General features: G+C 40.9%; 1 protein-coding gene across 1 annotated transcript; it reads left to right on the forward strand.

Annotated features, from left to right (window-relative positions):
• The first annotated feature begins 2,682 nt into the window (after nt 1–2,682).
• chfr (checkpoint with forkhead and ring finger domains, E3 ubiquitin protein ligase) lies at nt 2,683–16,598 on the forward strand. Its single transcript, XM_079271015.1, has 18 exons — nt 2,683–2,782; nt 3,516–3,636; nt 4,416–4,515; nt 4,619–4,728; nt 4,818–4,877; nt 4,978–5,169; nt 7,643–7,732; nt 8,677–8,842; nt 8,967–9,121; nt 9,453–9,615; nt 9,987–10,186; nt 10,418–10,534; nt 10,782–10,859; nt 11,827–11,897; nt 12,164–12,251; nt 12,348–12,455; nt 12,585–12,657; nt 13,550–16,598. Exons 1-18 carry the CDS (start codon nt 2,780–2,782, stop codon nt 13,590–13,592), a joined length of 1,938 nt encoding a protein of 645 aa, XP_079127141.1. The 5' UTR covers nt 2,683–2,779; the 3' UTR covers nt 13,593–16,598.
• Nucleotides 16,599–17,450: the final 852 nt, after the last annotated feature.

The raw sequence follows: 17,450 nt of genomic DNA on the forward strand, positions 1-17,450 counted from the left end.
TCTATCTTATACTAAGAAGGATCAGCCCACTTGCAACTGGACGATAAAATCCTATATGAAAAATGGCAGTGGTCCCACAAGCAAGCTTTGTAAGATCAGTGGGATCTACTATAGATGTGGACATGGTGAATGCAGACAACATGAAAGACAGAGGTTTTGTATTGTTGCAATAACTCAGATCACACTGTGATAAACATTTAACCTTGCAATAATTGATTTTTTTTGGCCAATTGGAGGCAGAGGTTGTGAACACAACACTTTTTATGTTGATATGGTGGACTTGTTAGCAAACAATTGCCTATTCATACATTAATACCGTGACAGAGCAACATTATCATTAATTTGGAGTCGTGTTTGTGTGCACCTGGTCATGGTAAGTCCACTATTCATTCTCTTTTAGTTCTGTTTTTGATCTTTACCGAATCATGAAGGACATAACTGTCTAGCTGCTAAAGCTCCACTATATTCACCAGCTAATTGCTAACTGTGTCTGTCTGCTGTTGGGTGCAGGTAGAATGACATGGGATCGGTGAGGGTGAACCAAAATAGTACAGTTGTGGCCTGAACAGTTGAACAATGAGCGGAAAGTCACTTTAAAGTTCCGTAATGCCGAAGGTAGCTGAAGATGCAGGTGGTGATCATCCATAGGTTAATCACTAACAGTCATTTGTTTTCCATTGCCATTTGATACATTGTTACTAAAAAAATATTGATTTCAATTATTGTATGTTTAAATATGAATGACTAAGTAAAACAATATATGTAAAGATGGGTTCGAAACTAAATTGGCATTTTAAAATAACAACAAAATGTATTTTACAGGATTTATTTATTTGCCAGTTGACAGAACAGAGTTTCACAATGAAATAAGCTGTAAGATGTAGTCCCTTCACACTACACACACATAGAACATATCAACAAATGTTTAGTTCAAATAGAATACAATTAAATTAAACGGTTTACAGTTATGTCCATACAAATCCTTATATACTTGGCACCTTCCTCACTCTGCTGCTCAGACGCTGCCAGAGGGAGTCTGAACAAAATCCCTGTGAGGATGCCACCTTGTTGAAGGAGCAGCTCCAGAGGAAATAATCATCAATTTCCTCAATAGTGATGATATGACGGAGGCAGAGAAGCGTGTGCCGGATCTGGACAGCACTTCATGGGCTGTCGGCCCCTGTGAGAAATGCTGTGGATGCAACACTCAAGCAGCAGCTTTTCTTCAGATTGCATTATCCTGTTGCTCCACAACCTGCATGTGGCTAAGGGAAGAGCAGGGCTGTCCTTCAATCAGAGGATCGGCGGTTCAATCCCCGGCTCCAGCTCGACTAGCCGCATGTTGATGTGTCTACTTTTAACCTGTGGTGAAATTATTTTGTAACTATGCACCATGTCCTATAAAAACTGATCTGAAATTAGACAAATTGTCTCATGAATGCGATTTTTGAAGGGCTTTAATTTTGAAATGCTACATCAGAATGACCTGCTTCTCTCTGAGTGACACCTTGAGGTGGTCTGCTATTAACCTGAAGTGAAATTATTTTGTAACTATGCACCATTTCCTCTAAAATCTCATCTGAAATTAGACAAATTAGATTGGTACAGTAAAAATGTCAGATTTTCAGTATGGGTGGAGTCAACGATGCCCTGATTACACATCAGTCATTGTCTGGAATTATTGAGAAAAATATTTTTACAGCACCTTAAATATTCAGTTATGAGATATTTTCTCTGTTCAGATGTATGACATTTACTTTGAAATATATCTGAATTGGTACAGTAAAAATGTCTGAACATATACATCAGTCATTGTTTGGAATTATTGAGAAAATACTTTTTATAACACTTCAAACATTCAGAAATGTACCTGTTTCTCAATACAAATGTATGACTTACTTTAAAATATCTCTTAATTAATTGGTAGAGTCAAAATGTCTGATTTTCAGTCTGTGTGGAGTCAAAGATGTCCTGAACAATTATACATCAGTCATTGTACGGAAATATTGACATAGCTACAATACACTATTTTCAGAGCACCTTAAACATTTCAGAAATTAGCTATTTGAAGGTGCAATTTCAGTTCACAGTTTGTACTTCATAAAATATCTTAATTGGTACAATTAACATCTTTGATTTTTGTTTGGATGTGGTCCGAAATGTCCTGAAGACATACATATCAGTAAGTCAGATATTATTAATTTCATTGTCTTTCCAGCAAACCGGCACATTACAAAGAATAAAAACACAATTTAGTTTGGATTTTCCCTTTAACTCACGAGATGCAGATAACATGCTTTATATACTTAATGTTGATATAGTTAATTTAATCTTATTTCCACAAATGCAATTTGTATATACGCTTAGTTGACATCCTATTTTGGAAACCGGATGTTGTCCGACGGTAATGTTTCCCGCTTATTTGACATCTTATTTTGAAAACCGGATGTTGTCTCACGTTAACCTTTCCGCTAACTTTGCAAAGTCCTTTGCTCGCTCCCGTTCTGTGCCGTTTGAATGCATTCACCGTGAATTTCAGCATATAGGCGCACTCAAATGTAAGTGTCTGCTGGGTTGACCGCAGTCACTTTTATCAAACGTACTTGGTGTGTTTTGTTGTGAGGATGCATCAGCACACCAAACGGCCCCTCCTCCATCAGCTGGTGACGGCATAACGTCAACCCCGAGCTTGGCAGGAAGTGCATCTTGTGTGTAGCTGGAATATGAGGAGAAGAAGCCGTTTCACACAGAGCTACTGGGACAGCGAACTACGCGTTTAATGGTAAAGTAACTGTTTTAAACACAAGACAAGTGAGACGTTATTGGCTTTTCGGGTTATTGCTGAGTGCTCCCGATTGTTCTCGGATACACACACTGTGTGGGTGGCTGCTAATGTTAGCAATCGCGTTAGCTTAGTGTTGTGATTGACCGAAGTTGTGTGTGTTCATGAAATCCCACAGCATGTGGATCGTGAAACATTCTGTCAAATTAAGAGTTGACGATTGAAGTAACTCAACGTTTTTTTTCCAGCTTGTCAAACAGCAAAGCCAGCTGATATCGCTTCATAGCTAAACTAGTGAGCTCTGGAAACGTCTAGCTAGCTAGGTCTCGTTAGCTTGATGAAGAACTTTCAGTTTAAGTAAGCCTGGTTTATTTGGCATGTTGCATATCTGGCCTAACGTTGCTAATCATGTTTTATGAATCGATGAACTTCACTTGTGGATTTGCCATCCATAAAACATTATATATATCCACAGCTCTGGATTTAAACACTTGTCTTAAGAGAACTTGTGGGACTTAAAAACTAAACAGTTCATTAAGTTGAAGTTGATGGCAAAAAAAAGACTTAGTTTGACGTTTTTAAGTAATCTTAGTTAATCAAATGTCATGTTTTGATTTTACCAAAATGTCACACTGATGGCTAATTTCACTTTCTCTATATTACCACGAGCCTAAAACAGTGCCATAATTAACCCTTTCCAAACTTGTTTTCTCATCGTTTCTTTCATCTGTAGAGAAGACATTTGAAGATGGACAGTTATCAAAGAGGACAGCCATGGGGAAAGCTAGTCAAAGTGGACTCCAGTGAAACGATCCTGCTTTTCAACAGGGAATGCACAGTTGGCCGGAAAAAAGGTCGGTTCATTTCTATACGTAACGTATTGTGGAATGGACAATAAAGATATGTCTTCACCTTCAATCGTAGACGTTAAAACTTTTAGAATTCTTTGACCTGCTACCAAAGCTCAAGATGTGATGTCCTATTAACAAAAGACAGTCCTGTCTGCAGCATAGACATCACTGTCAGTGTCTGGAGCCCTTAAAAACCTCCCCCTTGAAAACACAAAGCCTTCTTTAGTGCACCAAACTTAGACAGCCCCTTGTGATGATAACAAAAGGGCGTCCATTGAGAACATGTGTGCAGAATATTAAGTAGTTTTGTTTTTTGTGTATGGGCTTTTGCTTAAGAAAAGGTGAGGCCTATATTTCCCCCCTATGTCTGCTTTGTTGTTGAGAGCTTTTGGGGGTCTACTGTTTTGCAATGCAAAGCGACTAGCCTTAATTGGTTTGCATATGTCTGAGCAATAAAAGGTTTAAATAAATGTCCATGGAACACCGTTTTCATGTAAATCTCAATAGAATGAGTTTGCATTTTCGTCATGTTTATTTTATTATGTATAGGCTGAAGATTTCTTTTGTTTTGAAAAAGTTAGAGGGGGAAAAAAATATAATTAACACGAAAACATGTTATCATTTTCTCAAACCGATGCATATATCACTCTTTATGCTCCTCCCAAAAGAGGCACTAAAAGGCTGAAACATTCATTAAGTAGATTCTGTCATAGAGAGCCAAAGTAATCAGTATCATGTCTACTCTGTGTTTTCATTGTTGTCTTTTATTATTTTGCTGCCAGGATGCTATCTGTCCTTCCCAGCCAACAAACTGGTCTCAGGGGAGCACTGCAAGATTGTGCAAGATGAAAGCTCAGGGCTGGCGTGGCTTGAAGACACGAGGTACCAGAAATGAAATCAAACAAACCATGTTTTGGAAACGCACAAAACCTTTTACATTGTCCAGTGACATGTCCAATTGCATGTTTGTCTGTATGTGATGTAGCACTAATGGTACAGTGATCAACATGTCCAAACTGGTCAAGAAGCAAACTCACATGCTACAGAGCGGCGATGTCATCTACTTTGTATACAGGAAAAGTGAGCCAGAACAAAGTGAGTTCGGTTTGTTTCTTTAGCCAATGATGTTTATATGAATTTATAAGATGGAAAGACGGATAACATCTTCTCTTGTCACCCTGTAGACATTGCCTATGTTTACCACTCAATCCAAATGGAACATGCTAATTCAGAACATAGTTATGGTAAGTAGCCAGGTAATTCCCCACAGCTCTTTTGTCGAATGTCGCCATTTTTATTCCACATCACTCAGCTACTAATCCCCACCCTGTATCTGAACTTCAGACACGGAGCGGTCAGCCCACAGTCCTGCCTCTGTTCCACCTTCAGAGATGTCACTCTCTGTGGAGCCTGTAATGCTCGCAAAGGCTTCTCGTGATCCAACTCTGGAGGATCCTCAGCCCTCCACTTCCCACTTCTGTATCGGGAGCCCTACCACTTCTGGTTCTGTGGCAGCCAAAGCCTGTCCTGCTTCTGGTAGGTTTTCTGCTAACACACTACTGAAGAGGCGTGATTTTCAGCTTTCCCTCTGGAAATTAGCTCCAGGAAGTGACTTCTTCCAGCCAAGAAATAGTCCGGCGCATAACTCTCCAAAAAACCCGAACATGTTGCCGTTGCACTTTGGTTTTTGTACCTTTTGGACAAAACCAAGCTAGCCTAAGCTAAGCTAACTGTCTACAGGCTGTAGCTTCATATTTAACGGACAGATAGGGGAGTGTTATCCGTATTCTGTAAATAAACCGCACAAGAATATTTCCCCAAATTACAAACTATTCCCTTTTAAAGGCACTATTAACAATGTAAAATTAACCCAGGAGTAGTTTATTTTAGATCAGATCAGAATCAGAAACCGTTTATTGTCATTGTATGTTGAACATACAAGGACTTTGACATGACGGGAGGTGCGTAACATTTAACAACAATCAACAATGCAAAGTAGAAACAAATTAAATTGACAGAAAATATAATTATTTGATTTAATTGTCTAAAGTAAGGGTGCTTGATGTTGCCTGGAAATAACATCATGATATTGCATAGTATTTGATATAATAATATAACTGTAATAACATAATTTCAGCTTGCTGGTTACATTTATCCAGCCACGCCCTGTATTGTTTGTGTGTGATAGGAGGCGGAGTCACAGGATGTTAGAGGAGCAGACAGAGAGGCCGAGCTGTGACTCTTCTTCTAAATTAACCCCCAGATCACAGTCATTGATGTAAGCAGACCTGCTGATGTTAGTCAATTGATTGCAACTGATCAATACTGAACTTTAAACTTAAACTCAGACTGTGTTGGGCCAGGAGGTGATTATTACACTTCTTCAGCGAGTCTGCTCTCATCTGCTTTAAACTTTGACTTTTTGTTTTTTCTTCTCACAACTGACTGAGCCATTTCCAGCCACTTTTCCCAACCTTTAAAAACTCAGAAGGTTGATTTATAATTTACGTGACATTGGGACGTGCTGCTCTGGCTAATTACCCGCGAAATGACGGATGTTTGATCGAACTAAGATCTGCGACTGGTCGCGTAGTCAATGCACTTTCTAGATGATGCAGTAAGTGTCCTTTGTTCAATTCAATTTAATTCATTTTGTCTAGCCCAAAATCACACCTTCCCGGGACCCTCACATCGGCACAGGCAAAAAAAGCTTTAACAGGGAGAGCAACAGAGGAGGGATCCCTCTGCCGGGATGGACAGAAGTGCAATAGATGTCATGTGTACAGAATGAACAACATTACAGAGTTACAAACACATATGACATAAATTATTCACATGAGTAGTAAGCAGAATAATGATGGAAAAATGACGACTACTAATAATAACGGCAGGAGTGGATATAGTAGAATAACAATGATAACAAAAGCAGTGATGGTATCGGTAATAGCGACAGCAATGCGACCACTACTAATAATAAAGATAGTAGCAGTGGGTGTCAGCAGGACCACGGCAGGACCAGGGTCCAGATAAACCCACGATCCACGGAAACCTGTGAGGCGAGAAAGCACGAAGACTCCGGGGAAGAAAGAAAGTTAGTAATGTGAATTAATGGGACATAAATATAAAGAAGAAGAGGGAGGAGCTCAGTGTATCCCCCGGCATTCTCGGCCTATAGCAGCTCATCTAGGGGCTGGACCTGAGCCAGGCCAGGTCCAGGTATAAGCGTTATCATAAAGGAAAGTCTTAAGCCTACTTTTAAATGTGGTGAGTGTAGTGTGTCTGCCGCCCGGACTGAAACTGGAAGCTGGTTCCACAGAAGAGGAGCTTGATAACTGAAGGCTCTGGCTCCCATCTTATCTTAGTTTTAGTACACGAGCTGCAGCATTCTGCATCAACTGGAGAGATTTAAGAGACTTATTAGAGCAGCCTGAAAATAAGGACTTGCAGTAGTCTAGACGTAACAAATGCATGAACTCATTTCTCTGCATCGCTTTGAGACAGGATGTGCCTGATTTTTGAAATGTTACGTTGGTGAAAAAAGGCAGTCCTAGAAGTCTGTTTCATCTGGGAGTTAAAGGATCAATCACATCAAGCATATATGGTGAATAAAATTGGTCCAAGCACAGAACCTTGTGGAACTCCGTGACTAACGTTGGTGTTCATCGAGTTTTCATCGTTTACATACAGGAACTGAGATCGATCTGATAAATAGGACTTAAACCAGTTCAGTGCGGTTCCTTTTAATGCCAATGAAATGTTCTAGTCTCTGTAACAAGATGTAATAATCAATGGTGTCGAACTTAGCACTCGGGTCTAACAAGACAAGTACAGAGACGAGTCCTTTATCTGACGCAACTAGAAGCTTTCGGACCAACTCCTCCACAGTAGCGCTGGTATATGAAGCTATACCCCTTGTCGAAATCTTTTCGACAAAATTCTTCCAGCGTCAAAACAAGCCGTTTGAAGTATTGACAACATTATTCGACCCAGGTCTCCTTTTTGTCCATAGCATCAGACCCGGCTAAAGATGCTGCCCCAGCACAGGTAAAAGGCATGGACAACATGGAGCCGGAAAGCAAGAGGAGGAAAACTGATGACAGTAAGTTCTTTTATTTGGAGATTCACCTGTTGTTCCTTGATTCCTCACATTCGATTTTACACCCTATTTTTGAGGCGACCAGTGCAAGCAGCGCTCTGAGCGTTTTGCCTGTCTGTGGTATTTTAGTGGGGAGTGTACGGCGCTAAGTTAAGCAGCGCCAAGCGAGTTGTTTGTATTTTGCGTGGTAGACTTTTCACTGATAATAGACATCTCGGAACCACATCTGTTTGTAGCGTAATCCAGCTGCCACATTGGGGATTTAACATCAGTTTGCCTTTATCAAATAATCTGATTGATTCTTACAGTATCTTGTACTCTTCTTGTATCTTCACCACACAGTTGCTTTATTCTGTATGAGGAGCTTCTCCTTCAGTTCATTAAACCCCTGCAGCCATCTGAAGGCAGCAGGACTGTTGCATATGCAGCCTCTGTTTAGAGTGCCACGCTAGCGCGCACTGCCATTACGCATGGCCGTCCACTGTGTTTACCTTCATTAAATCACCTGCAAATAACAGTAAGCTGCTTCAGAATACTTGGTGTTCTGCCTGCTTATGCGTGAAACAGCAGATCACGTGAGCTCATTAATCCTGTGCTTCATAACTTCTACTCGTACCAAGAAATATACTTGTGATGTGACTGGCTGAGACTGTATTTTTGAATCGGCACACTCTTAAATTCCTTTATGCCAGCCCTTCGGCACTTTGCGCTGCTGCACGTACATGAACCAAAATAGCAGGTGCACTTGAGATGCCCACGCAGTCCGTGTGCTCAAGGCCTACCACTTCACACGTGGACAAATATAATAGGGCCCTTTGTGTCTTACCAGAGCTTTACTTACTTTTGTTCCAAACAAAACCTTTTTTTCACCCTCAAGCACAGCCCGGAAGCCAAACTAGACACTTCAGTCTGAATGTAGAACTGATATACCGTTGTTGTGTTTACAGGTAATGATTATGATTTGGACTTGCCCCACACCTCCAGCACGGAAATGGTCTGTTCAACTAAGGGAGGCCTTTTGTCTAAACCACCTGTGGAAGTGACTAAGACGGACAAGATGGAGGAGAGCCTGACATGTGTTATTTGTCAAGACCTGCTGCATGACTGTGTCAGGTAAGATTTAAAGGACCCTTCCGTCTGCACAGAGATCCAAGCGTGGGGGCTTGAACCACTTTGCATACATGCAGCATGTTACCAAATGGCAATAGTTTGTTTAATTCTCTTGTTTTTGCTTTAGCTTGCAGCCCTGCATGCATGTCTTCTGTGCTGCCTGCTACTCAGGCTGGATGGAGCGCTCTTCTCTCTGCCCCACCTGCCGCTGCCCTGTGGAGAGGATTCGTAAGAACCACATCCTCAACAACCTGGTGGAGGCCTACCTCATCCAGCACCCAGGTTTGCACAGATGGAGAGCATTTTAATAGCACCTTTTAATCTTCACTCATTATTTTAGTCAAAATGCCAGCGACCTGTATTGCCGTTTCAACTGAAAAAGGTTGTAAGTGGATGTAAAAAGAGCCTTGCATAACAAGCCTTTGAAAATTGTTTGTTGCTGAGGTTTTTGTTTTACACCAAAGCTGACTTGGTAGAGATTCAAACAAGAGAGAAGGAATGGCATGTAAGCAAGACCTGCTTGCCTTGTATGATTTTCAAAATGGTATAAATTAATAGAAAGCCTCAGTAGGTACTGACTTTGTATTTGTGTGTGTCCCCGTCTGTCCCGCAGAAAAGTGCCGCAGCGATGAGGACCTGAAGAGCATGGACAGCCGTAACAAGATAACTCAGGACATGTTGCAGCCGAAAGTGGAGCGCTCTTTCTCAGACGAGGAGGGCAGTTCAGATTACCTCTTTGAGCTCTCGGACAATGACAGTGACTCCTCAGACATGGGGTACGGTCTGAACGCTTGTGTTTGTAGGAAACTAGTGTTCGTGTTGGCACCTGACTTTGACGTTGTTTTACATCTGCCGAAATCATTTGATGAAAATGTATATTATCTTTAGTCAAATTCTGTTAGTTTAGACAAAAACTAAAGACCTTTTAGTCTAGTTTTTGTCAGATCATTTTCGTCTTATTTTAGAGGAGAAGCTAAAGTGTCAGATAATCTACCGGTAGTGATATTTCTTGTCATTTTGTCAAAGATCTTGTTTTCAATGGTTACTGTTTGTTTTGTTAGAGGTAAATATATGGTAAAATAGGTTGTCGACAAATAATAAATAACTTCTCCATGTGATGATTTTCTTTTGTGTTTCTTGTGCCCAGCCAGCCTACGGTGATGTGCCGACAGTGTCCCGGCTACAGGAGGGAGGTCAGTCAGGTGCTGTTTGCTACAGGGTCCAACTACTGGCTCCCTTGTCTGCCGGCCCCACCGCCTACACCTCCTCCACCCAAACCAGCAACGGAGGAAGGGTCCGCAACGCCCACAGGGGAGCAGCCTTCCACATCCTCTGCCCCCCCCTCGGGTGATTATGGGTGTATATTAGATGGGACGATCAGTTGCTGAAGTTAGACTTTTTCCTCAATGGCAAATGGAAGGGTACAGCATTCTGTTATAATCCTAATATGTGTTCTGTAATTGGTAAAATCATCTGAAAACCCACTTTAGCACGACTAAAGATCCTCCTGCCTTCCATTCACATCTTCACGTCTTAGCTCCCAGCGAAAACCTTTTTCTGCTCCTGTCCTGTCTGCAGCTCCTCCGGAGTACCGCTGCCCCCCCCAGGGCTGCCATCTCGTCTGCACCTGCTGCCTGCAGCCAATGCCAGACAGACGGGCTGAGCCAAACGCCGAGCAGCTTATTGCTCAGCGATGTGAGTGGTTGTTGTTGTTAGTCCCCCTGCAGAGATTTAATGTGATATGTTTGATACAATCATACTGTCATTCAGAAAGCTGCATGTAACTGGAGTTAAATAAGAATAGACAAACTAAAATGCATTGACAATATAAGCCAGATGGACTTTTACTTTGTGTAACTTTGCCATGCATTCCCGTGTATGGATAGGTTGTCGTACAATTATACACCACATGCTGTATGCATCATGTGCTGTGTGTTGGCAGGTGTGCTGTGCCAGCGACCCTTCTGCCACATGTACTGGGGTTGTCAAGGCTGTCAAGGCTGCCTGGCTCGATTCAGTGGTATGTATCTGTTCCAGCAGAACAGCCCCAGGGGATCTCCACTGTTAGACGTATTGCTGGTTAGCAGGCTTCGACCAGAATGGGATTTATTTTTGACTGATGGCAATATACGTTTTAATTGAAGGAGCTGATTCCCAAATAGTGTCCAAATGCAATATCTGTGTATTGTGATGATTGTCAGCCTCAGATTATAAGCACGGTGTGTTTCCTGTATATACCGGTATGTGAAAGAGAGAATAAATGTAGCTGCTTTTAGAACAAGCACAGTATAGCATGTACACATGTAATCATATGTGCATCATATTTTAGGTATTCCACTTTATGTAATAATAATGTAATAGCAAGATACAGTTTTAGTTTAAAAGCTTCATGCACAGTTCAGCAGTGATGTAGGCCGACTCAGTGATTCATGTCCCGTGTGGAGGAAACGTACGCTTTAGAAGCTGAAATCAACTTAAGAGTCCTGCTCCCGGAGCTCTTGAGCTCCGTAAACACTTTCTGTTGACACTGCCGCTCACAAGATTTTCTACTTTACTTTAATAATGGCGATTGAAACAATATTATTCAGACCCACAAGTATATTATCGACATGTGAAAGAGTTTTGGCCACAAAAGAAGAATGATAAAACAATTCTAACTTCCATTTAGCTGAAGTGGGAACACAGTGTTGCATGATGGGGGAGATTACTGTTGCAACTTTGATTCAAAATGAGTTTTCCAGTCCAGAAAAGTTATCCTTGATCAGTATTGAACCACAAGCTGTTTTTCTTTGGATGCATCTGTTTGTAAAGAGTACTTTCTACAACCTAAATGCATCTAAACACCATTCAGCCATCGGACTGGACTGAATCAAGCTTCTTTTTTTTTTTTTGCAGGCGAATCCAGAGTTTTGAAAGGATGCTCAGCTTCTCGGGTGTATTTGTGCTGCTGTTTCAAGTGTTTGACAGTTCAAATCCGTTTTTTTCAGAGCTTAACCTGTCTGATAAATGCCTGGATGGTGTGCTGAACAACAATAACTATGAATCGGAGATCCTCCAGGTGAGATGTTAATTGTATTTGTTTGTATGTTAGAATGCATTAAGGGTAGAGCTTACTATTTATAACATGGGTAGTTGATTCTAACTGCTGCCAAAAGTGTTTACATTCATGATACTCTAAAACATTACTCTATGGATCTGTGTCAAAAATAAACAAAAATATCAACCAGCAAACCGTAGACTCCGCTTTACAATCCATGCTGCACCGATCTGTTATACATGCAATGTTAAGATGCTGCTGCTTGTGCGTTTCCATTCTTCCACCAGAACTACCTGTCTTCCAGAGGGAAGTCAGGGAGAGATCTGCTCCAGGAGTCTTTGCAGGCTTTCCAGCAGGGAAACTACTATCTGTCAGGTGAGGCTTCAGGTCACAACCCATGGACGTCCACACTGTCGTATAAAGAGAGAGAGAGAGAGAGAGTGGTGATATCCTTGACTCTGTCTCCATCAGATTGGCGAATCTCTCCAAATGCCATCGTGTGCTTCTGCTGCGGTCTGCGAGCATTCAAGGAGTTGGCCTACAAGTACAGACAGAACATCCCATCGCCTGAACTGCCAGGTCAGACAGACCAAAATCATTTTTATTGCCATTTCAGACTTTTAGACAACTTGTACTCGTGTTTTTTTTGAGGATATGATTTTCCTAAATGTTCACGTTCTATCCATTTATTTGATGTTCTTTCCTCAGCTGCTGTAACATCTCGTCCCGACTGTTACTGGGGACGCAACTGTCGTACGCAGGTGAAGACGCATCATGCAATGTAAGTCTTTTTACATATAAAGGACCCGACGGACTATCTGCCCTCCAGTGGTTATATGGGAGAACTGTGCTTTCAACTGACAACAATCAAACGGCATCACTGACCCCAGTGATGTGTTTCCTAGTGGGAAAGATGCCTCTTAAAATGTGCAATATGTTGCTCCTCTCCTGTAGTCACTAGCTTAATTTGTCTTGCTTCTCTGCTCTACTATTTGTTAATCAGTAGCCATTCTCTCGCATGCACTACTCAAAAGTGTCATCATGGTCATCACATGAAATTATGAATGTTAATATATATTAAATGTATGTATATCACTTGTTTTAAGGAATGACACAGTTGTCAGATAGATTCTGAGCAGCAGTTTTATTTATTTCTGTTTTCATAGACTCCTGTGCATTTACAGACATTTATTTTGAAAAGCCACACCTTATAGCATGTTCTACAAGCCAGCTGGTCGCAATTTGTTTTGTGCCATGTTACCGCTGTGTCTTCGGGTTACTGAGTCATGAATCTAATTAAATAGTTCTGTCTATACTTTAGACAGACATGACAGAGACACTGGGGGTACATCCCAAGTCTCTTAATTGTCATTTCCTCGTTTCCTCTCTCCTCGCATGGTTTCCTCCATGCATCCCTGGTGGGAAGATGCAAGTGAGGGACCCAAGTGAGGGAAACGGAGATGCAATTAAGAGACTTGGGATGTACCCTGGGTGCCAGCCCTGTGCATGTTGTTCACTTACTTTACCACAAGAGGGAGTCCTTGTATAAACGGGTCCTCTTGGACCCTCATGTTTGCTGTTTGAAGACCTGTATGATAAGCTTCCTCTCATCTCTTTGGTTTTTACATGCAGCTATTAATTTATGTAGTTTCTTTTGTTTCTTTTGATTTCAGGAAATTCAACCACATATGTGAGCAGACGCGTTTCAAGAGCTGAAGGAGCAGAGTGGTCTGTTTCTCCACTGGAGTGTCAAATGAAGATAACCGAGCATCTCGTAGAAACGATCTTCTTAAGTTTTGTTGTGTCCATTGTCGCTAAATGCCTTCCAGATGTTATGCAATAACTTAATGCAGAAATTACAATCATTATCCATTTACAATAGTGACCAGCGTCTCACTCGACACAGGGGCTGTGTGAAATAACGCTACGCACAATAACTTTAAAGTTCAGTGTTTACTAAAGGTTCAAACTGATTTTTAGAGTGAAGAACTGTAAGAGCATTTAACACCAGCCACCATTCATATTTAGATGCATTTGCCTAGTCTATCAGGTAACCAGCAACCAAATTTTAGAGTAGTGTGTTAAAAATACTTCCCGATATGTCCTCCAGCCTGTGTGACAAAAATGTTTTCTCAGATTAAGAGCGAGTGAGGCAATCTGTATGGATATAGGCCATTTATGTACACTTGCACATGTTGATGAGATTCTTTTGTATTTAGTCTCCTCCAGCCTTGGTAATTAAGGCTTTAAACACCTTGCGTACATTAACCTCCTTCAATTGTGATATATTTGAACCGTTTTATGACATGTTGAGTTAAGAATTCAGGGCTTCCTACATCATGTTGAATTACAGTAATAGTGATTCTCGAGCTACAGTTTTTGGGCCAAGACACAATCGAGTTCCGAGATCCAACCTTTGGACTACATTAATACATTAAGTGTAAAAGTCTCACCTCTGAAGGACTTTACTTGTTTTGCCAGTGCATTACTGTGTTCCCAGACCAGGGCAAAAAGCCACGACAAAACCCTGCATACACACTACGGTAGATTTATAATCCCATGTGATATTTGTAGAGGTTTGGGAAGCGGATCAATGTGTTGTGACGCTTGTCAGAGGGCATTGGGGCCCTCTGCTGTATGCTTTCCTCTGGATAATCATCTCCAAGGTGATTAAGTTGTAGAAGGAACGCTTTCTCTGAACCGTTCAGTGAAGGCTGAGCTGTGATGAAATGCACAGCAACTCCATGTCGACCTTTGAGAGGAAGCAATAGGTTGCACTCCAGGCAACCAGTAATGGTTAAATACGCCGACGGGGATGTTGCGTTTAGTGGCCCCGTAGAGTTTTCATATGCAGAACCAACAGTTTAGAGAATCGCGCCAACACAACACTATGTTCTGTAGTCATTTGTGTTTCATTTCTAGATGTTCTAGCTTACCTTGCCAGAATGTCGATAGAGGTTTATTCAGATAGGAGATTGTCTCTGGTTCCTCAGGTACACATAGCTGCTGTTTTGTTGTTTTTAATTGAACTATTTTTGGTGGTTAGAACATCAACATGTCACTCAATAGTCGTGTTAAATCTGATGGCCTCGTATTTATGACTATCATCACCCAAGTGTTAGTAAGTCCACATCATGCAAACACGCACAGCTAGTATTGATGTCCACTGAAAAAAAGAATGAAATGGACACATCAGCCTTTTGGACATTAGTTTCAAGATATTGAAATGTGAGGCTGAAGTAATAACCTTTTTTGTAGGATCACTATTGGTGTGTATAAAATGTTAAAAGCCGGCCTTAACTTAGGCCGTCGGTTGTTTAGAAGAATGCTAAATGTGTGACGTCTGCACATAGCTTGTCTTAGTCTTCAGCGTTTTCATCTAGCGTATGGTATGTCGATACTCTGGTTCATTATATATGACGTGTAATCATATCAAGAGTTCCAAAATTACATGTTTATCATCAGGAAGAAAAATGGAACTTTTTTTTTTAAAGGACAGCCTTGATAGAAATTGTGCATTTTGTATTATATAGTATTTGTAACATTAGCCATAATAAATATGGATACAATGTGGTTTTTTTAGAATGTAGTTATTCATATTGTCATTCAAAGTGTCTGGAATGGGCACTTTTCGGGCCTCTGGAAGTTAGTTAATTGCAGTTAATTTGTGGTGTTAGCAAGGTGCTTTAAGTTTATTTTTCTACCCCCTCTGTCATGGTGGGTCCACACTGGCATTCCTTAGCGGCTCAGGCCCTCAGCACAAGCCCCGTCGATCCCCCGACAGAGTGGCTGGGTTTTAATTATTCCCTACCGGAGATCTAGCTGCCCTAAGCCAACAACAGTCACAAGCCGCTCCAATCAGGAATTGGTAATAAAGAGGCTTTGACGGAGTGCTTTGCAATCTCCCTGCGGTGGGGTGTGGGAGTGTTGTACACTAATATTTACTCACTTGTTGTGCAGAAGTCTGGACCAGGCTGCTCAGCAGTATGGAAGAGGCAGGTTTCATTCTACCTCATCACAACTCCCAGAAATATGGGAGACTGAACGGGCATCAGATCAAAGCTGGGCACGCGTCTCTCAAATGTGAGGGATGGAAGTCCTTACTTACAGAGGCATGCAATGCACTATTTGAACAGTTAGTCTAGAGTACTTGCGTTCTAGTTAAATTGCTATAGAGAAGCACTCGGCCTTGTGTTTAAGATATATGCCTCTTTACCCTTTATGTTGTATTATCAATGCCAAAATATGTTGCTGATTAGATTAAAAGGCTGATCTATCCATCTGTAGAGACTGACTTGCTTTTGCCAGTACCTCCACTTAAAAATGTGTTTTATTGTTACTTCTCTTGGATTTTTTAGCTTCTCTGTGTATCTATGTATGTCTTTGACACTAGAAGTGCTGTTTTCATTCCCATCTCACCTTAAATCAAGTTTAAAGGGATACATCAGTATTTTCAGGATCCAGTCTATTGCCAAGTAGGTTTTCACACACAAGGAATTTTCTTTCGACCCTGTTTTCCCATGTTTTTGTGTCCAAGTGACTAATGGGGACAGCCTTTTTGAAATTGGTCTAGTATTGAGCGAGAACCCTGCAAAACAGACTGCAATATAATCCTCCCTGGGAATTGCGCACCATTAATGTATGTCTACTAAAAGTGCTAGCTTTTTCCATAAGTGTCTGACAACATTATGGAAAGGACCCTACAGAGAAATAAAACGTGTTTCTTCAATCTTTCGCGGTTTGTTTGGTTTGTATTGTGTCTTGTTCAAGGAAAAGTCTCTTTCTGAAATTCTCCCGAGATGGTCAGGCCTCATCCACGCTGTCAAAATCAGCTAAATATTCAGGCATGACTAAACTACGCTATCTGTAGTCCTACCGACTCCAACACAACGAACTCAGCAAGTCACCTCTCTGGATCAAGATCATACAGATCAGCACAACATCCTGCAGAGGTGGAGTATTATAACTCACTGAAGAGCATCAAACTGTTGGATGCACTTCTTAATCCGATTTATTTAAGAGTTGGGGGTTCTGGAGTACTCAGAAAAAATGTTCTGTTCATGTTTGCAATCATTCATCTTTTTTTTAAACAATACAACAGCAGTCCGTAAGCAGCATAATATTCCATCCTTGTCCAAACATGAAAAAAGAAGACTGCTAGAGTGAGAAGACAAATATTAGCCGACAGGAGGCTACAGCGTTGTAATCTATGTTGAAAAACATAGAAAGCCATAATATATTGTGTCTTAAAGTCGTAGTATAGTATCTCTAAGTCATAACAAAGCCACAGTAAAGTATGTCAAAAAGATTGTAAAATGTCACGAAAAAGCCACAATAGTACGTAAAAAAACTAGTATCATTTACAAAAAGTCACAAAAAAGCCTTGAGTATTTTGAAAACAATGTTTACATAGTATGTTGAAAAGACAAAAGTATGGTATGTGGAAAAAGTAGTCAAGTCATGTTTTAGTATATCGCAAAAAAATCCTTTATGACAAACGTAATTAAAAAGGCATAATATAGTATGTCTAAAAAAAGTTTGGTATTTTGCATAATATAGTAGACAAAAAGTCAG

Source organism: Melanostigma gelatinosum, assembly GCF_949748355.1.
Source record: "Melanostigma gelatinosum genome assembly, chromosome: 6".
Classification (NCBI taxonomy): Eukaryota; Metazoa; Chordata; class Actinopteri; order Perciformes; family Zoarcidae; genus Melanostigma; species Melanostigma gelatinosum.

What these genes read in the sequence shown, in the direction of transcription:
- chfr (XM_079271015.1), top strand. An exon ending in CAAAGCCTGTCCTGCTTCTG is followed by an intron (nt 5,170 to 7,642) that starts GTAGGTTTTCTG and finishes TTTTGTCCATAG; the next exon opens with CATCAGACCCGGCTAAAGAT. An exon ending in GGGAAACTACTATCTGTCAG is followed by an intron (nt 12,252 to 12,347) that starts GTGAGGCTTCAG and finishes TGTCTCCATCAG; the next exon opens with ATTGGCGAATCTCTCCAAAT.